At 43.0% G+C, this 23,607-nt stretch overlaps 1 protein-coding gene across 4 annotated transcripts in view; it reads right to left on the bottom strand.

The window, feature by feature from the left end:
• greb1 (growth regulating estrogen receptor binding 1) overlaps positions 1 to 23,607 on the bottom strand; it is a 324,923-nt gene that overhangs the window by 127,526 nt on the left and 173,790 nt on the right. For all 4 annotated transcript variants that reach the window (XM_087977669.1, XM_043677653.2, XM_087977663.1 and 1 more), the window contains 4 exons: positions 19,576 to 19,758; positions 18,076 to 18,222; positions 8,908 to 9,048; positions 7,013 to 7,138 (listed from right to left, as the gene is read on the bottom strand). In XM_087977669.1, coding sequence (XP_087833795.1) covers positions 7,013 to 7,138; positions 8,908 to 9,048; positions 18,076 to 18,222; positions 19,576 to 19,758 — 597 coding nt within the window. The remainder of the gene's footprint in view (positions 1 to 7,012; positions 7,139 to 8,907; positions 9,049 to 18,075; positions 18,223 to 19,575; positions 19,759 to 23,607) is intronic.

Consider the following 23,607-nt stretch of genomic DNA (forward strand, 5'->3'; position numbering starts at 1 on the left):
CCACCTCCCCCCGAGCCCCACAATTATTTCAAGTTATCTGTTCTCATTTACTTCTAGCTTCCTGAACATTCCTGATTTTAACTTCTGCACCGTAGATCACACACTTACAGTTACCTTGGAGCAAAACTTTGGAATTCTTTCCTTAAAATTCTTGGTCCCACTGACTCACTTTCGTCCATTAGTCCTTGAAACCAACTTCTTTGGCCAATATTTCAATTGTCTGTCCCAATTTTGTCAAATGAGGCTTAGTGTCAGATTTTACTTTAGCGTGCGCCTTAAAACATCTTGGGAAATAACATCATGCTAAAGGTATTATGTAGCTACAGGTTGGTTCCATTCATCATAACTTCTTAAACCGCCATTATAGTGTCTTTTTAACATCTTTCCTAATCTGCTCTTTTATCTTCAATGCATACTTGAAGATGTCACTCTGTTACCACTTCAACTGTAGAATTACATACTCTATTTTGTATTGCCTCTCTTCATTCTTTCAAAGATGTATCGTTTCTCATGTCTTTGCATTAGATTTCACCTGCTACATGCCCAGCAACATTGGCTTTTCAATGCTTCCTCAGAGGTCTATCCTTCTCAAGGTCACTATGCTTCAACATTTTGTGTCAAGTCTGCAATTGAGTCCTGTAGGCCCTGACAAAAGTGAGGACTGCAGATGCTGGAGATTAGAGTCGGAAGTGTGGTGCTGGAAACGCACAGTAGGTCAGGCAGCATCCGAGGAGCAGGAGAGTCAATGTTTCAGGCATAGGTCAGAGAAGAGGGTGGAGTGGATAGGTGGGAAGGAAGATCGACAGGTGGGAACAGGTCATGAGGGCGGTGCTGAGCTGGAAGGTTGGAACTGGGATATGGTGGGGGGAAATGAGGAAACTAGTAAAGTCCACATTGATGCCCTGGGGTTGGAAGGTCCTGAGGCAGAAGATGAGGCATTCTTACTCCAGGAGTCAGGTGGTAAGGGAGTGGCAATGGAGGAGGCCCAGGATCTGCATGTCCTTGGCAGAGTGGGCGAGGGAGTTGAACTGTTTGGCCATGGGGCGCTGGGATTGGTTGATGCAGGTATCCCAGAGATGTTCTCTGAAGCACTCTGCGAGTAGGCATCCTGTCTCCCCATTGTAGAGGAGTCCGCATCAGGAGCAACAGAGATCCCCTCCACCTATCACCTTTACCCCCACCTATTGCACTCTCAGCTACCTTCCCTCCAGCCCCATTCCCCTTCCATTTATCTCTCCACACTCAAGGCTTCCAGCCTCATTCCTGGTGATTTTCCTGCTCCTCGGATGCTGCCTGACCTCCTGTACACCCTGGTATATATTGAGAAAAGCAGTGGTCTTCATATTTATTATCAGATGCAATAAAGAGAGAAGATGTGTTAATCTACATTCTGAAAGCCACAGATAGGGAAGCATGTAAGGGGAGTGATACAATGTGGGAGTTGTAAACCACCCAGCCGAATGTCCACATACTGGCACTGGTAAAGACACACAAGGATAGGTGTACCATCAGTACTTCAAGGTATTACAATTGTTGACAGAGAAAACTTTACAGCACATTCTCCAGACCATTGTGAATGGACAATTTCAAACAAAATGGAGTTGAGAAATCAGGGGACCTGTTATTTTTCTTCCAATGGACCTGGGCCTTGTAGGTTCCTGAGCTAATCTGTCCATCTGGACAAGTCATGGAAATCAAACAATCTTTTTGGTGAAAATTTGGTAAAGTCATAAGTCACAAAAGTTACAAAACACGCTTTTTCTGATAATGGCTACTCTTCTCTAAATTGCCTTGCTTCACAATATTGTTTACAGACTTTTTAACTTTGCATCCATTAACAGTGGATATGAAAACCCCCATTCTCTTTTGGTGGTAAACAAATGGGTGAAATTCATTGTGATTAATGATAAGAAAATTTGGAAAATACAGTGAGAATCAAAAAAACCAGGTTTGTGACATCGGGAATAATTTTTCTGATTTTGCACTTCAATACTGATTGGCAATTACCTCATTTCCACTTATTTGCATTTCCTTAATTGCCGAAATAAAAGTAAAAACTGTGGATGCTGGAAATCTAAAATAAAAACAGAAAATGCGAGAGAAACTCAGCAGGTCTGGCAGCATCTGTGGAAAGAGAAACAGAATTAATGTTTCGAATCTGATAAGACTATTCAGAACTGAATAGAGGTACAAAACAACGGTATTTAATGCCCCACACACAAACTGGGTGGGTGGGGGGTTAAGAGTGAGGGAAACAAATGGCAGGGATGCCCAGAGCAAAAAACAAAACTAATGGCGGTAAAGGAGAGATAGAGATGTAAAATAGGTGCAACTGGCAGGTGGGAAAAGCAGAAAATGGTCTGCTCTACTGAGAACAAAGCAAACAAGACACAGTCAAGACACTGAGGGGGGGAGGTGCTGTTGTAATTAAAATGGTTCATGCTCTTAAATTGCTGAACTCAATGTGGAGTCCTGAAGAGGATAAAGGAAAGGGACGGAACATTCCCCAGGATAACTGCAGCTCCAACAACACTCAAGAAACATGACACCATCTACGACAAAGCAGCCTGATGACTGGCACCCCATTCACAAGCATCAGTAGCAGCATTGTGTACCATCTGCAAGAGGTCAAGAGTGTAGTGCTGGAAAAGCACAGCTGGTCAGGCAGCATCTGAGGAGCAGGAGAATCGACATTTCGCCCTTCATCAGGAACGAGGCTTGTGGGCCAGGGGGCTGACAGATAAATGGGAGGGGTATGGGGTTAGAGTAAGGTAGCTGAGAAGGTGATAGGTAGATGAAGGTGCAGGAGAACATGATAGGTCGGAAGGGCGGGTGGAGCGGATAGATAGGAAAGATGATGGACAGGTCAGGAGGGCGGTGCTGAGTTGGAGGCTTGGGGCTGGGAAAAGGTGGATAATGTGGCTTGAGCCCACCATCTCCTACAGCTACCTAGACTACACCTCCTCCCACCCTACTTCCTGTAAAAAAATGTCACCCCTTATTACCAATTCCTCTATCTCTGCCAGATACTGTTTCCAGGATGACCAATTCCACCTTAGAAAATCCCAGATGGCCTCCTTCCTCCAAGATCGCAATTTCCCCTCCCACATGGTCAATGATGCCCTCCAGCACATCTCCTCTTCCCCCATCTCCGCCCTTGAACGCCACCCCTCCGACCGCAACAAGGACAGAAACCCCTGGTCCTCACCTTCCATCCGACCAACCTCTGTATACATCACATCATCCGCCACCATTTCCACCACCTACAAACAGATCCCACCATCAGATATATTTTTCTCTCCCCCATCACTGTCAGCGTTCCAGACAGACCATTCCCTCCACGACTTCCTCATCAGATCCACCCTCAGCCCGCCCCTCCCCCATCAGCCCACACCTCACTGCCAGCACCTTTCCCTGCCACCGCAGGAAGTGCAAAGCCTACGCCCAGATCATTCCCCCTCACCTCCATCCATGGCCCCAGAGGATCCTTCCACATCCGACAGAAATTTACCTGGAGCTCCACCAATGCCATTTACTGTATCTGTTGTACCAAATGTGGTCTCCTCTACATTGGGGAGACAGGACACCTACTTGCAGAGCGTTTCAGAGAATATCTCTGGGACACCTGCACCAACCAACCCCACCGCCCCGTGGCTGAACATTTCAACTCCCCCTCCCACTCCACCATGGACATGCAGGTCCTGGACCACCTCCATCGCCAAACCCTTACCACCCGATGCCTGGAGGAAGAACACCTCAACTTCCTCCTTGGGACCCTGCAACCACACCGGATCAATGTGGATTTCACTAGTTTCCTCATTTCCCCACTCTCCACATTATCCAAATCCCAAGTCTCCAACTCGACATCACCCTCCTGGCCTGTCCACCATATTTCCCATCTATCTGCTCCACCCTCTTCTCCGATCTAACACCTTTTCCCTCACATTCATCTACCTACCGCATTGTCAGCTACCTTCCCCTAAACCCCACCCCCTCCCATTTATCTCTTGCTCAGTCAGAAGCCTCATTCAGGCTTATGCCTGAAAAGTCGATTCTCCTGCTCCTTGGATGCTGCCTGATCAGCTGTGCTTTTCCAGCACCATTCTCTCAACTCTGATCTCCAGCATCTGCAGTCCTCACTTTCTCCTACTATCTGCAAGATACACTGCAGAAATACACCAAACATCCTCTGACAGTACTTTCCAACCCTAACACCACTTCCACCTTGAAGAACAAAAGCAACAGATACATACAGACACCATGACCTGCACGTTCCCCTCCAAGCCACTCATCATCCTGACTTGGAAATATATCCTTCTTCCTTCAGTGTCTGGATCAAAATCCTTGCCTTTCCCTCCATACCAGCATTGTGGAACTATCTATTGCAGGTGGGCTGCTATAGGAATAGTTAATGAAGACAGCTCACCACCACCTTCTCAAGGGCAACAAGAGATGGTCAATAAATACTGGCCCAGCCAGTAAGGCCGGATCCCCTTGAAATGAATTTTAAAATATGGCTCGTGATACCTTTGCAAATCCCTCAGATCAATGCAGAATTAAGATCTACTGTTGTTCGTGCTTCTAGCAGAGTCAGAGAGGCACAGACCCCAGACCTCCACATGATGGATCACACTGGCGGAGTTGGCAGTGTAGCCCAGAAATGGTATCGTTGGGGCCTGCTGTGGCCCTCACAACCAGAGATGACTAAGGAGGGATATCCGAGATACAAAGGAATTGGGGATCCACAGCAATTTGCCGAGGGTGAAGATGAGGACCACGACAACAACAAGGAGGTCCATTCCAACTCAGCATGACGGAGTAATGCATTGTCAAATCTGCAAAGCCAGAAAGAGGTGGCACAGTGGTTAGCACTGCTGCCTCACAGTGCAAGGGACCTGGGTTTGATTCCAGCCTCAGGCCACTGTCTATTTGGAGTTTTCACATTCTCTCCATGTCTGTGTGAGTTTCCTCCCACAATCCAAAGATGTGCAGGTTAGGTTAATTGGCCATGCTAAATTGTCCACAGTGCTCAGGAATGTGTAGGTTAGGTCCATTAGTCAGGAGTAAGAGGGGAATGGGTTTTCGGTGGCTTACTCTTTGGAGGGTCGGTGTGGACTTGTTGGGCCTGATGGTCTGTTTCCACACTGTAGGGATTCTATGAAATGAGCAGAGTTTGGTCTTTTGTGAAATGGTTTAAAATTCTGTTGTCAATCTGGGAAGTAGCTCCATTTTATTGTTGCAGTCCTTGACCTATTATATTTCTGAGTAACTGCCTTTCGGTTCATCTGATTGGACACGTGTTATCTTTGGGTGATCCCACTTTCAAATATCAAATATTAGATGACCTACTGACTGTTAGGGGAAAATGCAGTTAGTGAGATGGTGAACTGGTGTTGTATAGCAATGAAGTTAGGTAGCACTGATGGCTTCAGTCAGTTGATCATATCCAAGTGCTGTCTACTGAAGTCCCTCATAATAATCAGCAGGATCACAGGAATCCTGAGGAATCTCCTTTTGACCATTCCACCACTGGTAACCATTCAATGATACAGAGCCTCGGGGTGAAATCTCTATTTTTTTCTTATTAAAAAGTATTATCTTCAGTTCATCCAGAAATGAGAATAAAGGGTCCATCCCTATCATCTCTCTCCAGCTTCTAACAAGCATCGGGCATAAACCAAAAAGCAGTTTTAAAAAAACTCCTGCATCTCACACTTGAAAACTTTAGCTTTTATTGCATGTCCCAACTAAAAGCAAAAACATGCAATATAAACATTAGACATAAATCTAACTAATTCACATGTAAACAGCAAGCAATTAGAAACAAGCATGAGCAAGTATGAAGGAAGTATGAGAACTGCCAATTAGTACTCAGCATTTAACAAAATAACTATTAAGAAAATATTTAGCAAATTGAAAAACAACCAAAGACTCCAGTCAAAATATTTTGCTTTGTTAGTAACCCAAAAATACAGCACTAAAACAAAGATTCTAAATATTTGAAATTGAAGACTCAGTTACAAATTACCACAAAATAAACATACAAAAAAAGAGAAATTGCAAATTCAGTTGTTCACATTGTAAACTATTTCCATGTATTTCCAAAAACTGAAATAAATGTAGAGTACCTTCAAAGATTCGTTTATTGAACTAGGTTTTTGTTATTCATTGATGTGATGTGGGCATTGCTGGCTGGCCAGCCAATATTTATTGCCAGTCCCTAGTTACCCTTGAGAAGATGGTGGTGAGGTGCTTTTTTTTTCACAGGCTGCAGTCCATGAGCTGTAGTTGACCCACAATGCTCTTAGACAGGGAATTAATTCCAACCCTTCTGCCTCATTAATAATTGAAAAGATTATCCAGGAAACTGTTAGGTACATCAAGCGAATATATATTAAGTGTAAAATAATGGGTGTGAAAATTCAAAATGATAAAGTTTGTCAAAGGAGACATTTCTTTTCCTTCCATTTTACTTGAAATCTTCATCATGTATGTTCCTCGAAATATGTATGTTGACTAGTAAATGTCCTTGGGGGGACAATAATATTGTTTTTGAGATGTTTATGAATTATATGTTGACTGTAATTAAAAAACAAACCAGTATGGGATGCATAAAACTTGAGGTCAGCTACACAAGACATAATTTTTAAAAATGCTCATACATTTAAACAAATTAGGAAACTTACCAGCTTAATTGTGTTAAAATTACATCAACAACTAGTTATAAAGACAAGGGTTGGAAAGACCAGAGGCATTTGGAGAAAAAGAGTATGAAACATGATTTGCACCAAAAAAAAAATGGAACGTGTAACCCAAACACTCAATTTCCACCCCACCAACTAAACCTGGACACCTCAGCATGAATACTCAGTTATACAAAACACGACAAATACATTTCATGCGCACAGGACAGTTGTACCATCACTAAGAAAGTAATAGTCTGTTGTATAATACAAAACTAGAAATAGGATAAACATAGACTGATAATGAGAATGTTGGTGATGGATCTTACCAGCTTTGCTTCCTAAAGTTTGAGCCGTTGGATTGCTCTGAATGGAGAGTGTTTCTATTGCTGAAGAGGAGTCTGGTGACCAGCCCCTATGCCGTTTCTTGGGAGGCCCTGAATTAGCTAAATTGCCTGTTCAACAGTATAAAAGATGTCAGTTATCATGATAACAGCATGGACATGTACAGGCTGGAATACCATGCTTCCATTTATGCAGACATGAAAGATTCTTATTTAAAGTTGTTACCAACAATCAAAATGAATACCTTCTAAATTAAATTCAGTTAATTCAAAGCATGAACTTATGATTCATTCCAGTGTGCACTGAGATACTTGCACAGCTTTTAAATGGACAGGAATTGTACTCGTAACCTCTGAGGAACAGGAGCAAATCAATCAGTCAGTCTCACCTCATTCTGCAATGTAACATTACAGCTCTATACCACAATACATTGTCCCGCTGTTACTTCAACTCTTTTCATACTGCTTCCTAATGAAAATCTATCAATCTCAGTCTTCGTGATTTCAATTAATCCAGCATCCACTATTTTTTTCATAGTAAGTTCCAGATTTAGAGTCATAGAGATGTACAGCATGGAAACAGACCATTCAGTCCAACATGTCCATGCTGACCAGTTATCCCAACCCAATTGAGTCCCACCTACCAGCACCCGGCCCATATCCCTCCAAACCCTTCCTATTCATATCCACATCCAGATGCCTTTTAAATGTTGCAAATGTACCAGCCTCCACCATATCCTCGAGCAGCTCCCACACACATACCACTCTTTTATATCTTTCCCCTTTCACCCTAAACTCTTGTACCCTCTAGTTCTGGACTCTCCCACTCCAGGAAAAAGACTTTGTCTATTGACCGTTTCCATGCCCCTCATAATTTTATAAATCTCTATAAGGTCACCCCTCAGCATCCAAGGCTCCAGGGAAAACAGCCCCAGCCTGTTCAGCCTGTCCCTGTAGCTTAAATCCTCCAACCCTGGCAACATTCTTGTAAATCTTTTCTGAACCCTTTCAAGTTTCACAACATCTTTCCAATAGGAAGGAGACCAGAATTGCATGCAATATTCCAACAGTGGCTTAACCAATGTCCTCTACAGCCGCAACATGACCTCCCAACTCCTGTACTCAATACTCTGACCGATAGAGGAAAGCATATCAAACGCCTTCTTCACTATCCTATCTACCTGCGACTCCACTTTCAAGGAGCTATGAACCTGCACTCCATGGTCTCTTTGTTCAGTAACGCTCCCCCGGGCCTTAACATTAAGTGTATAAGTCCTGCTAAGAGTTGCTTTCCCAAAATGCAGCACCTTGCATTTATCTAAATCAAACTCCATCTGCCACTCCTAATCTTTGTGTAAGAAGTTCCTGATTTCACTCCTAAAGGGCCTAGCTCCAGTTTTACAACTGTGTCTTGTTATAAACAACAGTGTAGATTTCCACAGAATCCAGAGAGGTGGTCATCTAGCAAAAAGACCAGCTTCTAGAAGCGGGATCCCCCCATAATCTTCCATCATTTGGTGCTCAATGATTGCTGCACAAATCCCACAATAGGGTGTGCACCGAAGGATGCCATGTTGTCCTCACTCACCCATCAGTCTTTAATGAATTGCTGAACTAAACTCAAGCCAGTCCTTTAACCAAAGGTTACATTTAGTTCCAAAAAAATACATTAGTTTTTGAAAAAGGATGCATGTTTTCAAAGTGGTGCTCAAATATAGGGCTATCTCGGACACTTTCTTTTTGAAATATTACTTTGAGATCTTTTATATCCACCTGAGGGAAAAGACATGGTCTTAGTTTAATCTCTCATTTGATGGATGTATTTCTGACACCAAGTGAGTGGCACCACAAGAAAGCATTTTGATTTGAAAATACTGTACCTATCACTGAGGGCCTCGCCATATTCTGAAATGATATGGTGTTGGTCTTCACTGTGCTGTGATGCCTGGCTGATTCTCTGTTGTTTTGACTTGCAGAAGCCCCTATAACAGCTCGTGAAACAGCCTGATCTGTTGGAGCACCTATAATGACAAACAACTCTGGTGAAAGACCATTCCTATAAAATAGAAAGGAGAGACAGGGATATAAGGAAGTATCACACTCTTTATAAAATTGTTATTTTTTTTCTGAATTAATAAGCTTGAAATGTAAAATTAATGTGTTAATGCTCAGTGAGTAAATTAGAAACAAGCTCCCAGTCACACACAGAAGAAGTGCTAACATACGTAGACCCTTTATGTATATTCCATCCTCTTGCCCTTGTGAACAGGGCCATTGAAAGCAGGCAGGCTGACCTTTTCTCTTTTAGATTTGATTAGATTACTTACAGTGTGGAAACAGGCCCTTCGGCCCAACAAGTCCACACCGACCCGCCGAAGCGCAACCCACCCATACCCCTACATTTACCCCTTACCTAACACTACGGGCAATTTAGCATGGCCAATTCACCTGACCTGCACATCTTTGGATTGTGGGAGGAAACCGGAGCACCCGGAGGAAACCCACGCAGACACGGGGAGAACGTGCAAACTCCACACAGTCAGTCGCCGGAGGCGGGAATTGAACCCGGATCTCTGGCGCTGTGAGGCAGCAGGGCTAACCACTGTGCCACCGTGCCGCCCACCTCCTGGTTATTCTTTGCTTTGGGAAATCTAGGCCAAGAATATTTATCACCAATCCCAATAAAACATGCTTCTCTTCAAAAACTGTGCTGTCCAGCTATGCATAAACCCACCAATATCCTGCCACCAATTTTTAAATTCTATGAAAGCAGGTCAAAGTAGATCTTCCTAACAATCCATTCAATATGAACAATTCCAATATGGAAAATATGAACAAAATCATCTTACAAGTAATAGCAAAGCAGATTGCATGGTAATGTCAAATTAAACCCGCACCATAAAAATGGAACCAACCTATTGTGATCAAAACATTAATAATGAAGAAAAATTCACACGTACACAGAGCATTTCCTAATCTAAAGACATTCCAAAGTGTTTACAGCCAATAAAATACTCTTGTAAAACTGCCACTGTATGACTGAGTTTCAGCCAATTTCTGCACAATACTCTCCCACTTAGAACCAGAGAGAATGACCAGATTTTTCTTGGAGTGATGTTGATTGAAGGATACCCATTGACCAGGACTCCCCTGCTCCTCAAAATAGTGCAAGACGATCTTCTATGTTCACCTGACAGTGCAGACGCAACCTTGGGACATCTGTTCAAGGACAGAGGGAAATTTGCAGGGACTGGGAGAATTCAGTCATTTTGGTCCACATGGGTATGAGCAACACAGGCAGATCAAAGAAAGGAGCCCTACATAAATATTGAGGAGCTAATAGGCTGGACCTCAAAGGTAATAATCTCTGAATTATTATCTGAGCCATTTGGCAATTAAAATTAGAGAAGTAAATGTATTATTCAAACACTAATTCGGGTGAAGTGGATTCCAGTACATGAGAGACAGGCACCAGTGCTGGGTGAAATAACTCCACAGGCGAAAGTGTCCTTTCACTAAATCAACCTTTATTTACACATGGAGGTTCCGTGACACTAATTCAGCTCCCTCAGCGCCACCTTTCAGAGTGAACAGAATTTCTGACCCTCCTGGTTATTCTCTTAATTCCAGATTTTTGTATAATTTAAGTTTCTACATCTGCCATGGCAGGATTCAAACCCAGGTGCCCAGAATATTAACAGTCCAGGGATAATACCACTCGGCCATCATCTCCCCTCACACTCCTGTTTCTTTTTTCTTTTTTTTTACAGTGAAGGGGAGGGTAGGGACTAAATCAAAATAGAGTTGGAGGGAGAATATTCCTGTTTATTTTTTTTTTCTTTTCTTTAAATTTAACCCCCACATGAGGTTTATGTGGCTGATACTTATCTCAGTTGACTCGATGGCTGGTTTGCGATGCAGAATGATGTCAACAGCATCGGTTCAATTCCCATGCCAGCTGAAGTTACCATGGAGACTCCGCATCTGAGGTGTAGCGACCTTCAGGTTAAACTGCCATTAGTCATCACTTTCTAATGAGAAAGCAGCCCTATGGTGGGGTAAGACTATGGCAGTGTTACCCTTTACTTGAAATTAGAGGGTTGCTTTATGAGAATAGATTGGACAAGCTGATAGGTTAGAGGAGTGCGGAATGACTTGATTAAAGTTTATAAGACCCTGAATGGTCTTGACAAGATGCATATCGAAAGAATGTTCTCTCTGTGGGTCTGTCCAGACCTGGGTGGCACTGTTTTAAAAAAAAGGGGTTACACATTTAGGAATTTGTTTCTTTCAGGGTACTGAAACTTTGCAACTCTTGTGATGATGATGCTCCTTTAAACAAGGTTATATTGTCCTTGGTTTTATTTTCAAAGGCTTTAGAAACACAGAGATTCTGGGAGGTCTAGGTTTGAAGGGTTTTAGGACCAATTTGATTGCAGCTAACAGATGCTGCCTCAGGAAAAAGGCTTACAAATTAAAAAAAAACACTTGTACAATGAAAGTGGAGCGGCCAGTTCTCCCAGCTCATCTTTTCTCTGGTTTGGTTTGGTTTGGGAAGGCAGTCAGTTGTGAAGCTGCTGGACCCAAAGAAGCAGGTCCATGCTGATCCTCCTTCTCTCTGCATTCTCTCCTGGAAGACCCTGTGTTGGATTTTTCCTTTTCTGCCAAGGCGGGTGTATGGGATTGTTGCAGGAGTTTGGAACAGCATCATTAAGTTGGAATGGACTGTTGCATTTGTGGATAGGTTTAAGTTATTCTGTATTCTGTACTCTTTTGTTTGCGTTTCATCCAGTAATCTTGCAAGTAAATTCTGTTTTATTTAAAACTAAGTGGTTGGGCCAGCTGCATTACTTCTGGAATATCCACTTACCCCTGCTTAAAACAACTAACAAAAGTAGGGTCTGGGCTAATTTCTTGAACTGTTTTCAGGGATCTGGTCTCATCCATAAAAGACTGGGGGCCTCACGCGGGATTTGTTTTATAGTTCCAAATTGGGATTAAGGTTGCTTGACTCAAAGTCTGTGAGTGGCAGGTGTTAGTGTGTTTTGTTCTGGGTGGTGAATTCAGTTGGTTTAAACCATGCTTGGGATCGCAACGGCTCTTTCAGTCACTAAGAGTTTTCTGGGGGTGGAAGAAGTGACTTTGTGAGTTTTAAAAAAGGTGATTAAGGAATGAGCAGACAGGCTGGGGTTGGAACTGCCTCCTTCCGTAAGGAAAGGAGAGATAATGATAGCAATAGCTCAGCATATACATTTGCTGGAAATGCCATCAGAATCCTTAGAGATAGGTAAAATTTAATCGAAAATGATGGAGCTGGAGTTAGAGGCAACCGACATTGACAGGGCAACAGAAACGAATTACGATTAAAAGCAGAAGAGACAAAGAATGAATTGCTTTAGCAGAACAAAAAGAAAAAAGAGAGAGAAAGAGAGAGAAAAGAGAGAAAGACAGAGAGAAAAGAGAGAGAAAAGGAGAGAGAGGAAAGAGGAAATTGGCACTTCGATAGGAAAGTCAGCTTAAAGGGATGAAGATGAAGGCTGAAGGTAAGCTGAGTGAGGAAGAGGGTGAGGAGGAGCAAACCCATGGTAGCCAAAGGCCTGGTGAGAAACTGTTTAAATATATGCAAGCATTGCCGAAATTTGATGAGAAGGAAGCCTTTCTCATCTCATTTGAAAAGGTGGCTAAACGAATGCAGTGGTCAGTGATAATGTGGGTTTTTGTTGACCCAAACAGAACCTGTAGGTATTCACATCACGATCAGAGGAGGTATCTGGAGCATATGAAGAGGCGAAGAAAGCCATCTTAAGTGTGTATGAGCTTGTGCCAGAAGCCGACAGACAACGCTTTAGGAATCCAAGGAGGAACCCTGGTCAATTCTACATTGAGTTTGCAAGGATCTCTCTTAAAGAGACAATTAGTTTGGAGGAGTTCAAAAATGCACTTCCTGAAGTATTGAGAACCCACGTGGAAGAGCAGAGAGTTAAAACAGCAAGATTAGCAGCTGAAATGGATGATGATTATGGGTTGGTCCATAAATCAAAGTCTGGCTTCCAAAATCAATTTCAATCCGTGACGGAGAGAAATTGGGAAAAAAAAGAAATCTTCGCATGGAACGGGAAAGGTAGATCTTGGTGAAAATCATGAGGATAATTTGCCACAGGGTAAAAAGGATACCCTTGTTGGGGAAAGAGAAGTTAAAACGCTCCGGAGTTTTCACTGCAATAAAGTAGGCGACATGAAATCACAGTGTGGGTGGATTAGGAAAAGCATTGGAAAGCCAGACATAGGAAAATAGGAATAGCCAGTGAATTTTGTTGGAATGGTAATGGAAAGCACAGGGGAGGCTAGAAAGCTGCACCAGAATATACAACCTGGTCAGAGGTTGGTTAAGGAGGAAGTGCCAGATCTTTTTAAACCATATATCTGAGAAGTTAAATTTAAATTGCATAGGCCAGGAGCAGCAGGTAAAGTGGTTACAATATTAAGAGATACAGGATCCCTTCAATCTTTGATGTTGAAAGATGAGGAGATATGTACCTCTGAAGGACTACTGCCAGAAAAGGTGATAGTAATTGGAATTCATGGTGAGACAAGAAGCGCTTAATTATGGAAAGTGAGGTTAGAGTGTCCGGTGAAGAGTGGACAAAGCATGATAGGATACTGGACAAACTCTCAGACCCAGGAACACAATTTGTCCTTGCTCATGATATAGCTGCTTCACAGGTGCTGACTGTGCTTGAAAAGCTAGTGGAAACTCAAGCAACTGGACTATTGCAGGACACATATTCTGGAATTTTTCCCATCTGTGTGGTAACGAGGTCACAAAGTCACCAGTTGAAACAGGAGAGATCAAAAAGTACAGATAAGAAAGTTATCAAGTGGAATTAGCAGAGACCCTGTTTGATCATGTTTGAGACAAACCAAGAGCAGATACATGACAAAGCAGACATCTTTAGCTCAGATAAACTTACTGAGTTATAGCAGAAAGATGAAAATTTAAAGAATTGTGTCAGAAGGCATCCACGGAAGAAGAATTCGAATGTATCCCTGAATGCTACTATCATAAAAATGACGTCTTAATGATGAAATGGAGACCATCACATATTCAGGCAGATGAGAAATGGACAGAATTCATCAAGTCATATTGCGAGTGGGTTATAGAATGGAGATGTTGTGAGTGGCGCATGAACTACGAGTAGGGGGTCATTTAGGAGTGAGAAAAACTCAAGATAAAATACAAAAACATTTTTACTGGCCTGGACTATACAAGGATGTTGTTGAATTTTGCCAGACATCTCATACATATCAGGTAATAGGAAAACCACAGGCAGTAATAAAACATGCACCCTTTAATATCTATACCTGCATTTCAGGAACCTTTTAAAGAATCTTAATTGTTAGCGTAGGGCCCTACATACATCAAAAAGAGGGAATCAGTATTTGTTAACAATAATGGATGTGTCCACTAGATTTTCAGAGGTCATTCCAATCCCCAGGACATGATCAGATGTACCCTAGAACTCTGTGGGAAGCTAGAGAAGTGATTGCTGGGCCTCTTAATGAGATATTTGTGTCATCGATAGTCACAGGGGAGGTGCCGGAAGACAGGAGGTTGGCTAACGTGGTACCACTGTTTAAGAAGGGTGGTAAGGACAAGCCAGGAAATGAAAGATCAGTGAGCCTGACGTTGGTGGTGGGCAAGTTGTTGGAGGGAATCTTGAGGGACAGGATGTACATATATTTGGAAAGGCAAGGACTGATTAGGGATAGTCAACATGGCTTTGTACGTGGGAAATCATGTCTCATAAACTGGATTGAGTTTTTGAAAAAGTAACAAAGAGGATTGATGAGGGCAGAGCGGTGGACGTGATGTATGTGGACTTCAGTAAGGCATTCGACAAGGTTTCTCATGGGAGACTGGTTAACAAGGATTGATCTCATGGAATACAGGGAGAACTTGCACTTTGGATTTGGGCCTGGCTCAAAGGTGGTGGTGGAAGGTTGTTTTTCAGACTGGAGGCCTGTGACCAGTGGAGTGCCACAAGGATCGGTGCTGGGTCCACTACTTTTCATCAGTTATATAAATGATTTGGATGTGAGCATAAGGGGTATAGTTAGTAAGTTTGCAGATGACACCAAAATTGGAGGTGTAGTGGACAGCGAAGAGGGTTACCTCAGATTACAAGAGGATCTTGACAAGATGGGCCAATGGGCTGAGAAATGGCAGATGGAGTTTAATTTAGATAAATGGGAGGAGCTGCATTTTGGGAAAGCAAATCTTAGCAGGATTTATACACTTAATGGTAAGGTCCTAGGGAGTGTTGTGGAACAAAAGAGACCTTAGAGTGCAGGTTCATAGCTCCTTGATAATGGAGTCGCAGGTAGATAGGATAGTGAAGAAAGTATTTGATATGCTTTCCTTTATTAGTCAGCGTATGAGTACAGGAGTTGGGAGATTATGTTGCAGCTGTACAGGACATTGGTTAGGCCATTGTTGGAATATTGTATCTAATTCTGGTCTCCATTCTATTGGAAAGATGGTGTGAAACTTGAAAGGGTTCAGAAAAGATTTACAAGGATGTTGCCAGGGTTGGAAGATCTGAGCTACAGGGAGAGGCTGAACAGGCTGGGGCTGTTTTCCCTGGAGCATCAGAGGCTGAGGGGTGACCTTATAGAGGTTTACAAAATTATGAGGGGCATGGATAGGATAAATAGACAAAGTTTTTCACTGGGGTCGGGGAGTCCAGAACTAGAGGGCGTAGGTTTAGGGTGAGAGGGGAAAGATATAGAAGAGACCTAAGGGACAACTTTTTCATGGAGAGGGTGGTACGTGTATGGAATGAGCTGCCAGAGGATGTGGTGGAGGCTGGTACAATTGCAACATTTAAAAGACATCTGGATGAGAATATGAATAGGAAGGGTTTGGAGGGATATGGCCAGGTGCTGACAGGTGGATCTAGATTGGGTTGTGATATCTGGCCAGCATGGTGAGTCGGACGAAAGGATCTGTTACCGTGCTGTACATCTCTATGACTCTATAACTTCTGGAGGCAGGCTTGGTAATAAACCTGGCTAAAGGTGAATTTTTCAAAGCCAAAGTCACCATCCTGGGCCATGTCATTGCACATGGGTAAATGGCCCCACAGGATGCAAAAACAAAAGTAATTGGGGAGTTTCCCATACCATCGACAAAAAGAACAGTACTACGATTCCTGGGATTTAGTGGATTTTATTGAAAATTCGTACCAAATTTTAGCAGTGTGGCTGCTCCACTCACTGAATTGCTAAAGAAATGCAAGACATTTCATTGGGCAGCAGGCAGTTAGAAGGCATCTGACAACCTGAGACCTGTGATAACCATTGCCCCAATATTAACCACACCTAATTATGCAATGCCATTCAAGGTGGCTATCGATGTGGGTGATGTGGGTGTCAGTGCTGTGCTCTTTCAAGAAGGTGACAAAAATAATAGAGAGGTCTATCAGGTATTTCTCCAAGAAATTGAACATTCATCAGCAGAAATATTTGACAGTTGAGAAGGAGACTTTGAGCTTGGTGTTGGTATTGCAATGTTTATGTTACCAATAATGTAGCTGAGGGAATCATATACACTGATTATAACCCATTGAAGTTTGTGGAGAAATTTAAGGACAAAAATGCAAGATTGTTTAGATGGAGCTTGTTATTATAGCCATTCCATTTGACAATTGTGCATGTGGCAGGATGAGAAAACATGATTGTTGACGCATTGTTGAGACTTGACTGAGAAACGGAGGCATTCAGTGGTAGGAACAAAAGAGACTGAATGTGGCAGTGCATGTTTGCATGACTATTATCAATGTTATATATATGAGTGTTGTAGTGTACTAACAGTTTCAGACTAAGGGGTTTAACAAGGTAATGTTGTCCTTGGTTTCTTTTTCAGAAGGTTTGTAAACACAGAGATTCCGGGACATCTAGGTTTGAAGGGCTTTACGGACAATTTGATGACAGCTAACATAAAAGGAAAAGGAAAAAGGCTTTCAAGTTTTTTTTTAAAAAACACTTGTACAATGAAAGGGGAATGGCCAGTACTCCCAGCTCAGCCTTTCTCTGGTTTGGTTTGATTTTAGAAGGCAGCCAGTTGTGAAGCTGCTGGACCCAAAGAAGCAGGTCCATGTTGATCCTCCCTCTCTCTGACATCTCTCCTGTAAGACCTTGCGTTGAAGATTTCCTTTTTTGCCAAGGGGAGTTTATGGGGATTGTTACAGGAATTTGGAACAGCATCATTAAGTTGAGATGGTCTGTTGGGTTTGCAGATGGGTTAAGTTATTCTGTTTTCTATGCTAGTTTGTTTGTGTTTCATTCAGCAAATAAATTCTGTTTTGTTTAAAACTAAGTGGTTGGGCCAGCTGCATCACTCCTGGATTATCCACTTCACACTTGCTTAAGGCAACTAGCAAAGTTAAAGTCCAAAGCACGGCTTTAAAAAGCACAAACATTATAGTATTTTATAAACTGTAGTACCTATGGTAACATGAGTATGACCAGAAAGCATTGGACTCAATGTTATTAACTGATGCGAGGATAGTTATATGAATTTGTATAAGGCCTTAACTAAAGGGAGTATGTATCAGGATTTAGGAAATCATGGGGGAGGTGGGTGTCGATCCCAAAACCCTGACTGTGAGTCTCCACATCAAGAATATGGATATAGAAAATCACCTCTAACTATTTCACTTCTGCTATTAAGACTGACCTAGTTAAGCTACAAATAGTGTACTAAATTTCAAGTAAAATTCAATTCAGGCAGAGCGACAGAAGAATCGATGGATTGATCATCCCCAAACCACCTCCACCAACCCTCACACTATTTACCTCTGCATTGACTTCAAAGGGGGCAAATCTCCCAGGACTTATAAAGGATCCATTGCTGCTTCTTCTGCCAAACTTTTGTTTCACCAGCTCTGCCATTCTAATTGGTGCTTATACATTGCAAGATTTAAAGTAGAAAAGTGGAGACCTATTGACGAGAACACTGATCAAAGTTAAAAGACAGTCTTGAGCACCTGCTTGTAGTAATCCAGTTAATGCATTCTGATTATTTCCAGCAACGTAGTCTGCTGATGCTACTGTCGTCGAGGAGGCAGGACTCTCCGGTGGCTGTGAGAGAATGCTCGAGGTGGAACTCGAGGATGACTGTTGGGTCCTGCCTTCTGTTAGGTTAAAAACAAAACAAGTGGAATTTTCACCAAAGTGGTTCACTTGGGATTTTTCCAACCTTACAAACAAATCTAAGCTGGAGATCACTCAGTGACTGCCTCCTGTATCACAACAGAAACAACTTGCATTTACACAATGGCTGTGATGTAGGAGAATAACGCACCGTGCTTCACTGGAGCGTAATGAAACAAAAATTGACAAAACGAGAAAAAGTTGATATCAGAACACTTTTGTCAAAAAGATCAGATTCAAGGAGTACTTTAAAAAAAGCAAAGTAAGTAGCTTTGGAAGAGAATTCTCAAGCTTAAAGTTTCGATAGCTGAAAGTGTGGCTACCAATCGACAAGTCATAGAATACTACAGCAGGGAAATAGGCCCTTCAGCTCAAACTGGTCCATGCTGCCCACTCAGCTAGTTCCAATTGTCCGCATTTGGCCATATTTCTCTAAACCCTTCCTATCCATGTACCTATCCAAATGGTTTTTAAATGTTGCTATTGTACCTGCCGCAACCACTTTCACTGGCAGCCCATTCCATACACGCACCACTCTCTGCATGAAGAAGTTACCCCTCAGGTCCTTCTTAAATCTTTCCCCTTTCACCTTCAACCTATGCCCTCTAGTTTTCAATTCTCCATACGGGAAAAAGACTTTGTGCATTCAACCTATCTAGGCCGCTCATACTTTTATACACTTCAATAAGGTCACTCTTCATTCTACTACATTTCATGGAATAAAGTCCTATCCTGGCCAACCTCTCCCTACATCTCAGGCCTATTAGTTACTTCTCCACCTCCAGACGCTGCCTGGCTTGCTGTGTTCTTCCAGCCTCCTGCCTGTCTACTTTGGATTCCAGCATCTGCAGGTTTTTTTTTTGTCTCTACTTGTCTTGGCAACATCTTCGTAAGTCATCATTGCACTCTTTCCAGTTTAACTATGTCTTTCCTGATCATAGTGCAAGATGTGCAAGAAACCAGAATTACCGGGACCCATTATTTCCATCTGATTTTGGGCTGGAGGAGGCTGCAAAAATCATGGTGAATGTTAAAACTGAAGGATTTCAAGCATTTTTGCTGCTTAAAAGTGTTGAAATACAGTCATAAGACACAGGAGCGGATGTTGGTCATTAGCCCCTCAATCTGCTCTGCTAGGAGTTTGAGACATTCTTGATAATAATTTTTCTGCACAAATCCTCAGAAGCAACTAAAATCAGGCTTCCTTTGGCATTGATCTGTACCAATTTGTTTTTGACAAAACCTGGTTGATAGATTTCTTTGGCTTGCAGTGTTTATCCATTGCATTCTGGACAGTTTTTTTTCCTTAACAGATTTCATGATCCAGCTCTCACCTGTGCCCTTCCAACAGATTAAAGGTCCTTTAGTCAGACTGCCTTGTGCATTTTTAATCAGGTAACACTTCAGGTGCTTTTGTTTCTTTGGCTGGGTGATCAGTTTCAGGTTGATGTGATTAGAAAACTCCGTGAAATAGCGAAATCCCTTTTCTCCGCAACCAACACAATTGCCAGAGAAACCTACAAAACATTGAGGATAAATGCAGTTAACAGAATTTCAGATTTATTGTCCAACATGAATAAATAAGATTATTCAAGCTCATTTCTCTCAGCAGTTCTGCAATTGGTCAGAGAAATGGCTTTGTCTCCCCACTCTTTACTCCAATCGTAATAGTCTCTGTTTACATTGATGCTACATTGAACATGTCTCTACATCCTCAGGAAGCTAAGAAGATTCAGCATGTTCACGTGACTCTTACCAATTTTTATAGAGGCATCATAGAAAGCATCCCAACTCGATGACTCTATATCTGGATACCTCACAGCTTGGTATGGCAATTGCTCTGCCCAAAACCGCAAGAAATTACAGAGAACTGTGAGTGCAGCCCAGTCCATCACAAAAACCAGCCTTCCTTCCATTGACTCCACCTACACTTCGTGCTGCCTTGGGAAAGCAGCCAACATCGAAGAACATGACCACCCCAGTTATACTCTGTGCCACCCTCTTCCATCAGGCAGAAAATACAGAGGTTTGAAAACATGTACCAACAGATTCAAGAATAGCTTCTTCCTGTCATTATCCATCTTTTGAACAGACCTCTCATACACTAAAGTTGATTTTTTTCCTACACCTTCTCTGTAGCTGTATTACTATATTCTGCATTCTGTTCTATTACCTAGGTGTACTTATGCAAAGACCAGATGATATCTTCCAGTGTCAGATGAAATCTACAATGGAAATAAAAGTGTGCCATCCATAATTGTCTGTTACAGCACAGTGAACATTCTACAGTGCAGGTTTTCGGGATAAAGCAGATTTCGTAGCAATCTTCAGCCATAAGTGACGAGTGGATGATCCATCTCGGCTTCCTTCAGTGGTCCCCAGCATCACTGATACCAGCCTTCAGCCAATTCAATTCACTCCATGTGATACGAAGAAATGGTTGGAGACACTGGATACTGTAAAGGTGATGGGCCCTGACAACATTCCGGCAACGGTACTGAAGACTTGTACTCCAGACCTTGCCACTCCCCTAGCCAAGGTGTTCCAGTGTAGTCATAACATTGGTATCTATCCAACAATGTGGAAAATTGCCCAAGTATATCCTGTACGTAAAAAGCAAGACAGATCCAACCCGGCTAATTACTGCCCCATCAGTCTAATCTCGATCATCAGTAAAATGATGAAGGTGTCACTCTGTGACAATGCTATGAAGCAGCACTTTTCAGTAATAACCTGCTCTGACACTCAGGATCACTCAACTCCTGACCTTGATCTAAACACTGACAAAACAACTGAACTTTAGAGGGGAGGGGAGAGTGACAGCCTTCGACATCAAGGCTGCATTTGACCAAGTGTAGCATCAAGGAGCCCTGGCAAAACTGGAATCAATTGGTATCGGGGGCAAACTCTCCGGTGATTGGAGTCATACTTGACACAAAGGAAGATGGTTGTGGTCGTTGGAGGTCAGTCATCTCAGCTTCAGGACATCTCTGCGGGAGTTCCTCAGGGTATTGTCCTCGGCCCAACCATCTTCAGCTACTGCATCAACAAGCTTCCCTTCATCATAAGGTCATCAGAGGTGGGGATGTTCGTCAATGATTGCATGATTGTTCAGCACTACTCCCGACACATCAGGTACTGAAGTAGTCCATGTTCAAATGCAGCAAGATCTAGACAATATCCAGGCTTGGCTGACAGGTGTCAGGAGTATAGTGCTAGAAAAGCACAGCAGGTCAGGCAGCATCCAAGGAGCAGCTGAATTGACGTTTTGGGCATAGGTCCTTCATCAGGAATGACAGATCAATTCTCCTGCTCCTCAGATGCTGCCTGGCCTGCTGTGTTTTTCCAGCACCACAGTATCAACTCTGATCTCCAGCATCTGCAGTCCTCATTTTCTACTTGGGCTGACAAGTGTTACAAGTAACATTTGAGTCAGACAAATACCAGCCTATGACAACCACCAATAAAAGACAATCTAACAACCACCCCTTGGCATTCAACAGTCTTACCATCACTGAGGACCCCACTACCAACATCTTGGTGGTTATCATTGATCAGAAACTCAACTGGACTCACCACATAAACACAGTTGGTTCCAATAGCAGGTCAGAGGCTTGGAATACTTGGCATGTAACTCACCTCCTGACTCCCCAAAACCAATCCACCGTCTAGAAGGCACAAGTTAGGAGTGTGATAGAAAACTCCCCACGTCCCTGGATGGGTGTAGTCTCAACAACACTCAAGATGCTTGCCACCATCCAGGACAAAGCAACCCGTTTGATTGGCACTGCACCCACTCCCTCCACCACCAACTCTCAGTAGCAGCAGTGTGTACCCTCTACAAGAGGGACTGCAGAAATTCACCCATGATCCTCAAAAGCACTTTCCAAACCCTTGACCACTTCCATCTAGAAGGACAAGGACAGCAGATACATGGGAACACCACTATATTCAAGCTCCCCTTCAAGCCACTCAAAGCCTGACTTGAAAATATATCACCATTCCTGCACTATCGCTGGGTCAAAATCCTGGAATTCCCTCGCTAATGGCAGTGTGGGTCAACCCAAAGCAGGTGAACTGCAGCGGTTCAAAAAGGCAACTCACTACCACCTTCTCAAGGGCAACTTGGAATGGGCAATAAACGCTAGTCAGCCAACCAGGTCAACATCCCACAAATGTACAAAATAAAACAATTCAAAAAGTGATGACCACTCTTCGCTGATGTCCTTATTTTTCTCTACATAGCACCAAAATGTTTGGCAGTAGGGTTCCGTGGCAATATTAGAATATTTTGTATCTCTTCTCAAGACCTGATCAACAGTTTTGGGCTGGGTTTCCTGGGGTGAAATGTACTTGAATGGCCAGACAACTGGGGCACGGTAGCTCGATGGTTAGACTACTGCCTCACAGCACGAGGGACCCAGGTTGGAATTCACCCTCAGGCGACTGTTTGTATGAAGTTTGCAATTCTCCCCATGTCTGCATGGGTTTGTTCGGCGTTTCCTCCCACAGTCCAAAGATATGCCGGGTAGGTGGATTGGCCATGCTCAAGTATCCAAGGATGTGCAGGCTAGCTGGATTAGCCATGGGTAATGCTGGGTTACAGGAATCAGATAGAGGGTGGGTCTGAGTAGGATGCTCTTGGGAGGGGCAGTGTGGACTGAATGGGTCAAATGGCTGGCTTCCACTCGAGTAGCAATTCTATGAATTGAGAGAGGTAATGATGGAGTGGGGAGTAATGTAGAGAGATTCTGGGAGGAGATTCTGTGGAGAGAGGTCAGTGAAAGGAGTTGATTCAGTAACTGAGGATATTAATGAGGCTTGTTTGTTAGCAGAGGGAGGGTAGGGGGCACCTCTCCTCTTGTTGGCACAAGCAGTGTGAAAAATGCATTTATATACTCCATTCAGCTGGTCTCACCTTCCTCTCTCTATCATGTACAGACATCTGAGGTGCCTCTGAAAACACTTAAAAGTGAGGAGGCTGAAATAGCTTCCTGCCAGAAGCAGATGAGGCCCATCTTTGGAATATTGCGTGCAATTCTGGTCTCCCTCCAACCGGAAGGACATTGCAAAACTTGAAAGGGTGCAGAAAAGAATTATAAGGATGTTGCTAGGTTTGGAGGATTTGAGCTACAAAGAAAGGCTGAATAGACTGGGGCTGTTTTCCCTGGAGTGTCGGAAGCTGAGGGGTGACCTTATAAAATCATGAGGGGCATGGATAGGGTAAATAGACAAGGTCTTGTCCCTGGGGTGGGGAGTCCAGAACTAGAGGGCATTGGTTTAGGGTGAGAGCGGGAAGGTATAAAAGAGACCTAAGGGGCAACTTTTTCACGCAGAGGGTGGTACATATATGGAATGATCTGCCA

Source organism: Chiloscyllium plagiosum, unplaced genomic scaffold, assembly GCF_037043375.1.
Source record: "Chiloscyllium plagiosum isolate Xiang-an unplaced genomic scaffold, Cpla_swu_hap1 HiC_scaffold_3, whole genome shotgun sequence".
In the NCBI taxonomy this organism is placed as follows: domain Eukaryota; kingdom Metazoa; phylum Chordata; class Chondrichthyes; order Orectolobiformes; family Hemiscylliidae; genus Chiloscyllium; species Chiloscyllium plagiosum.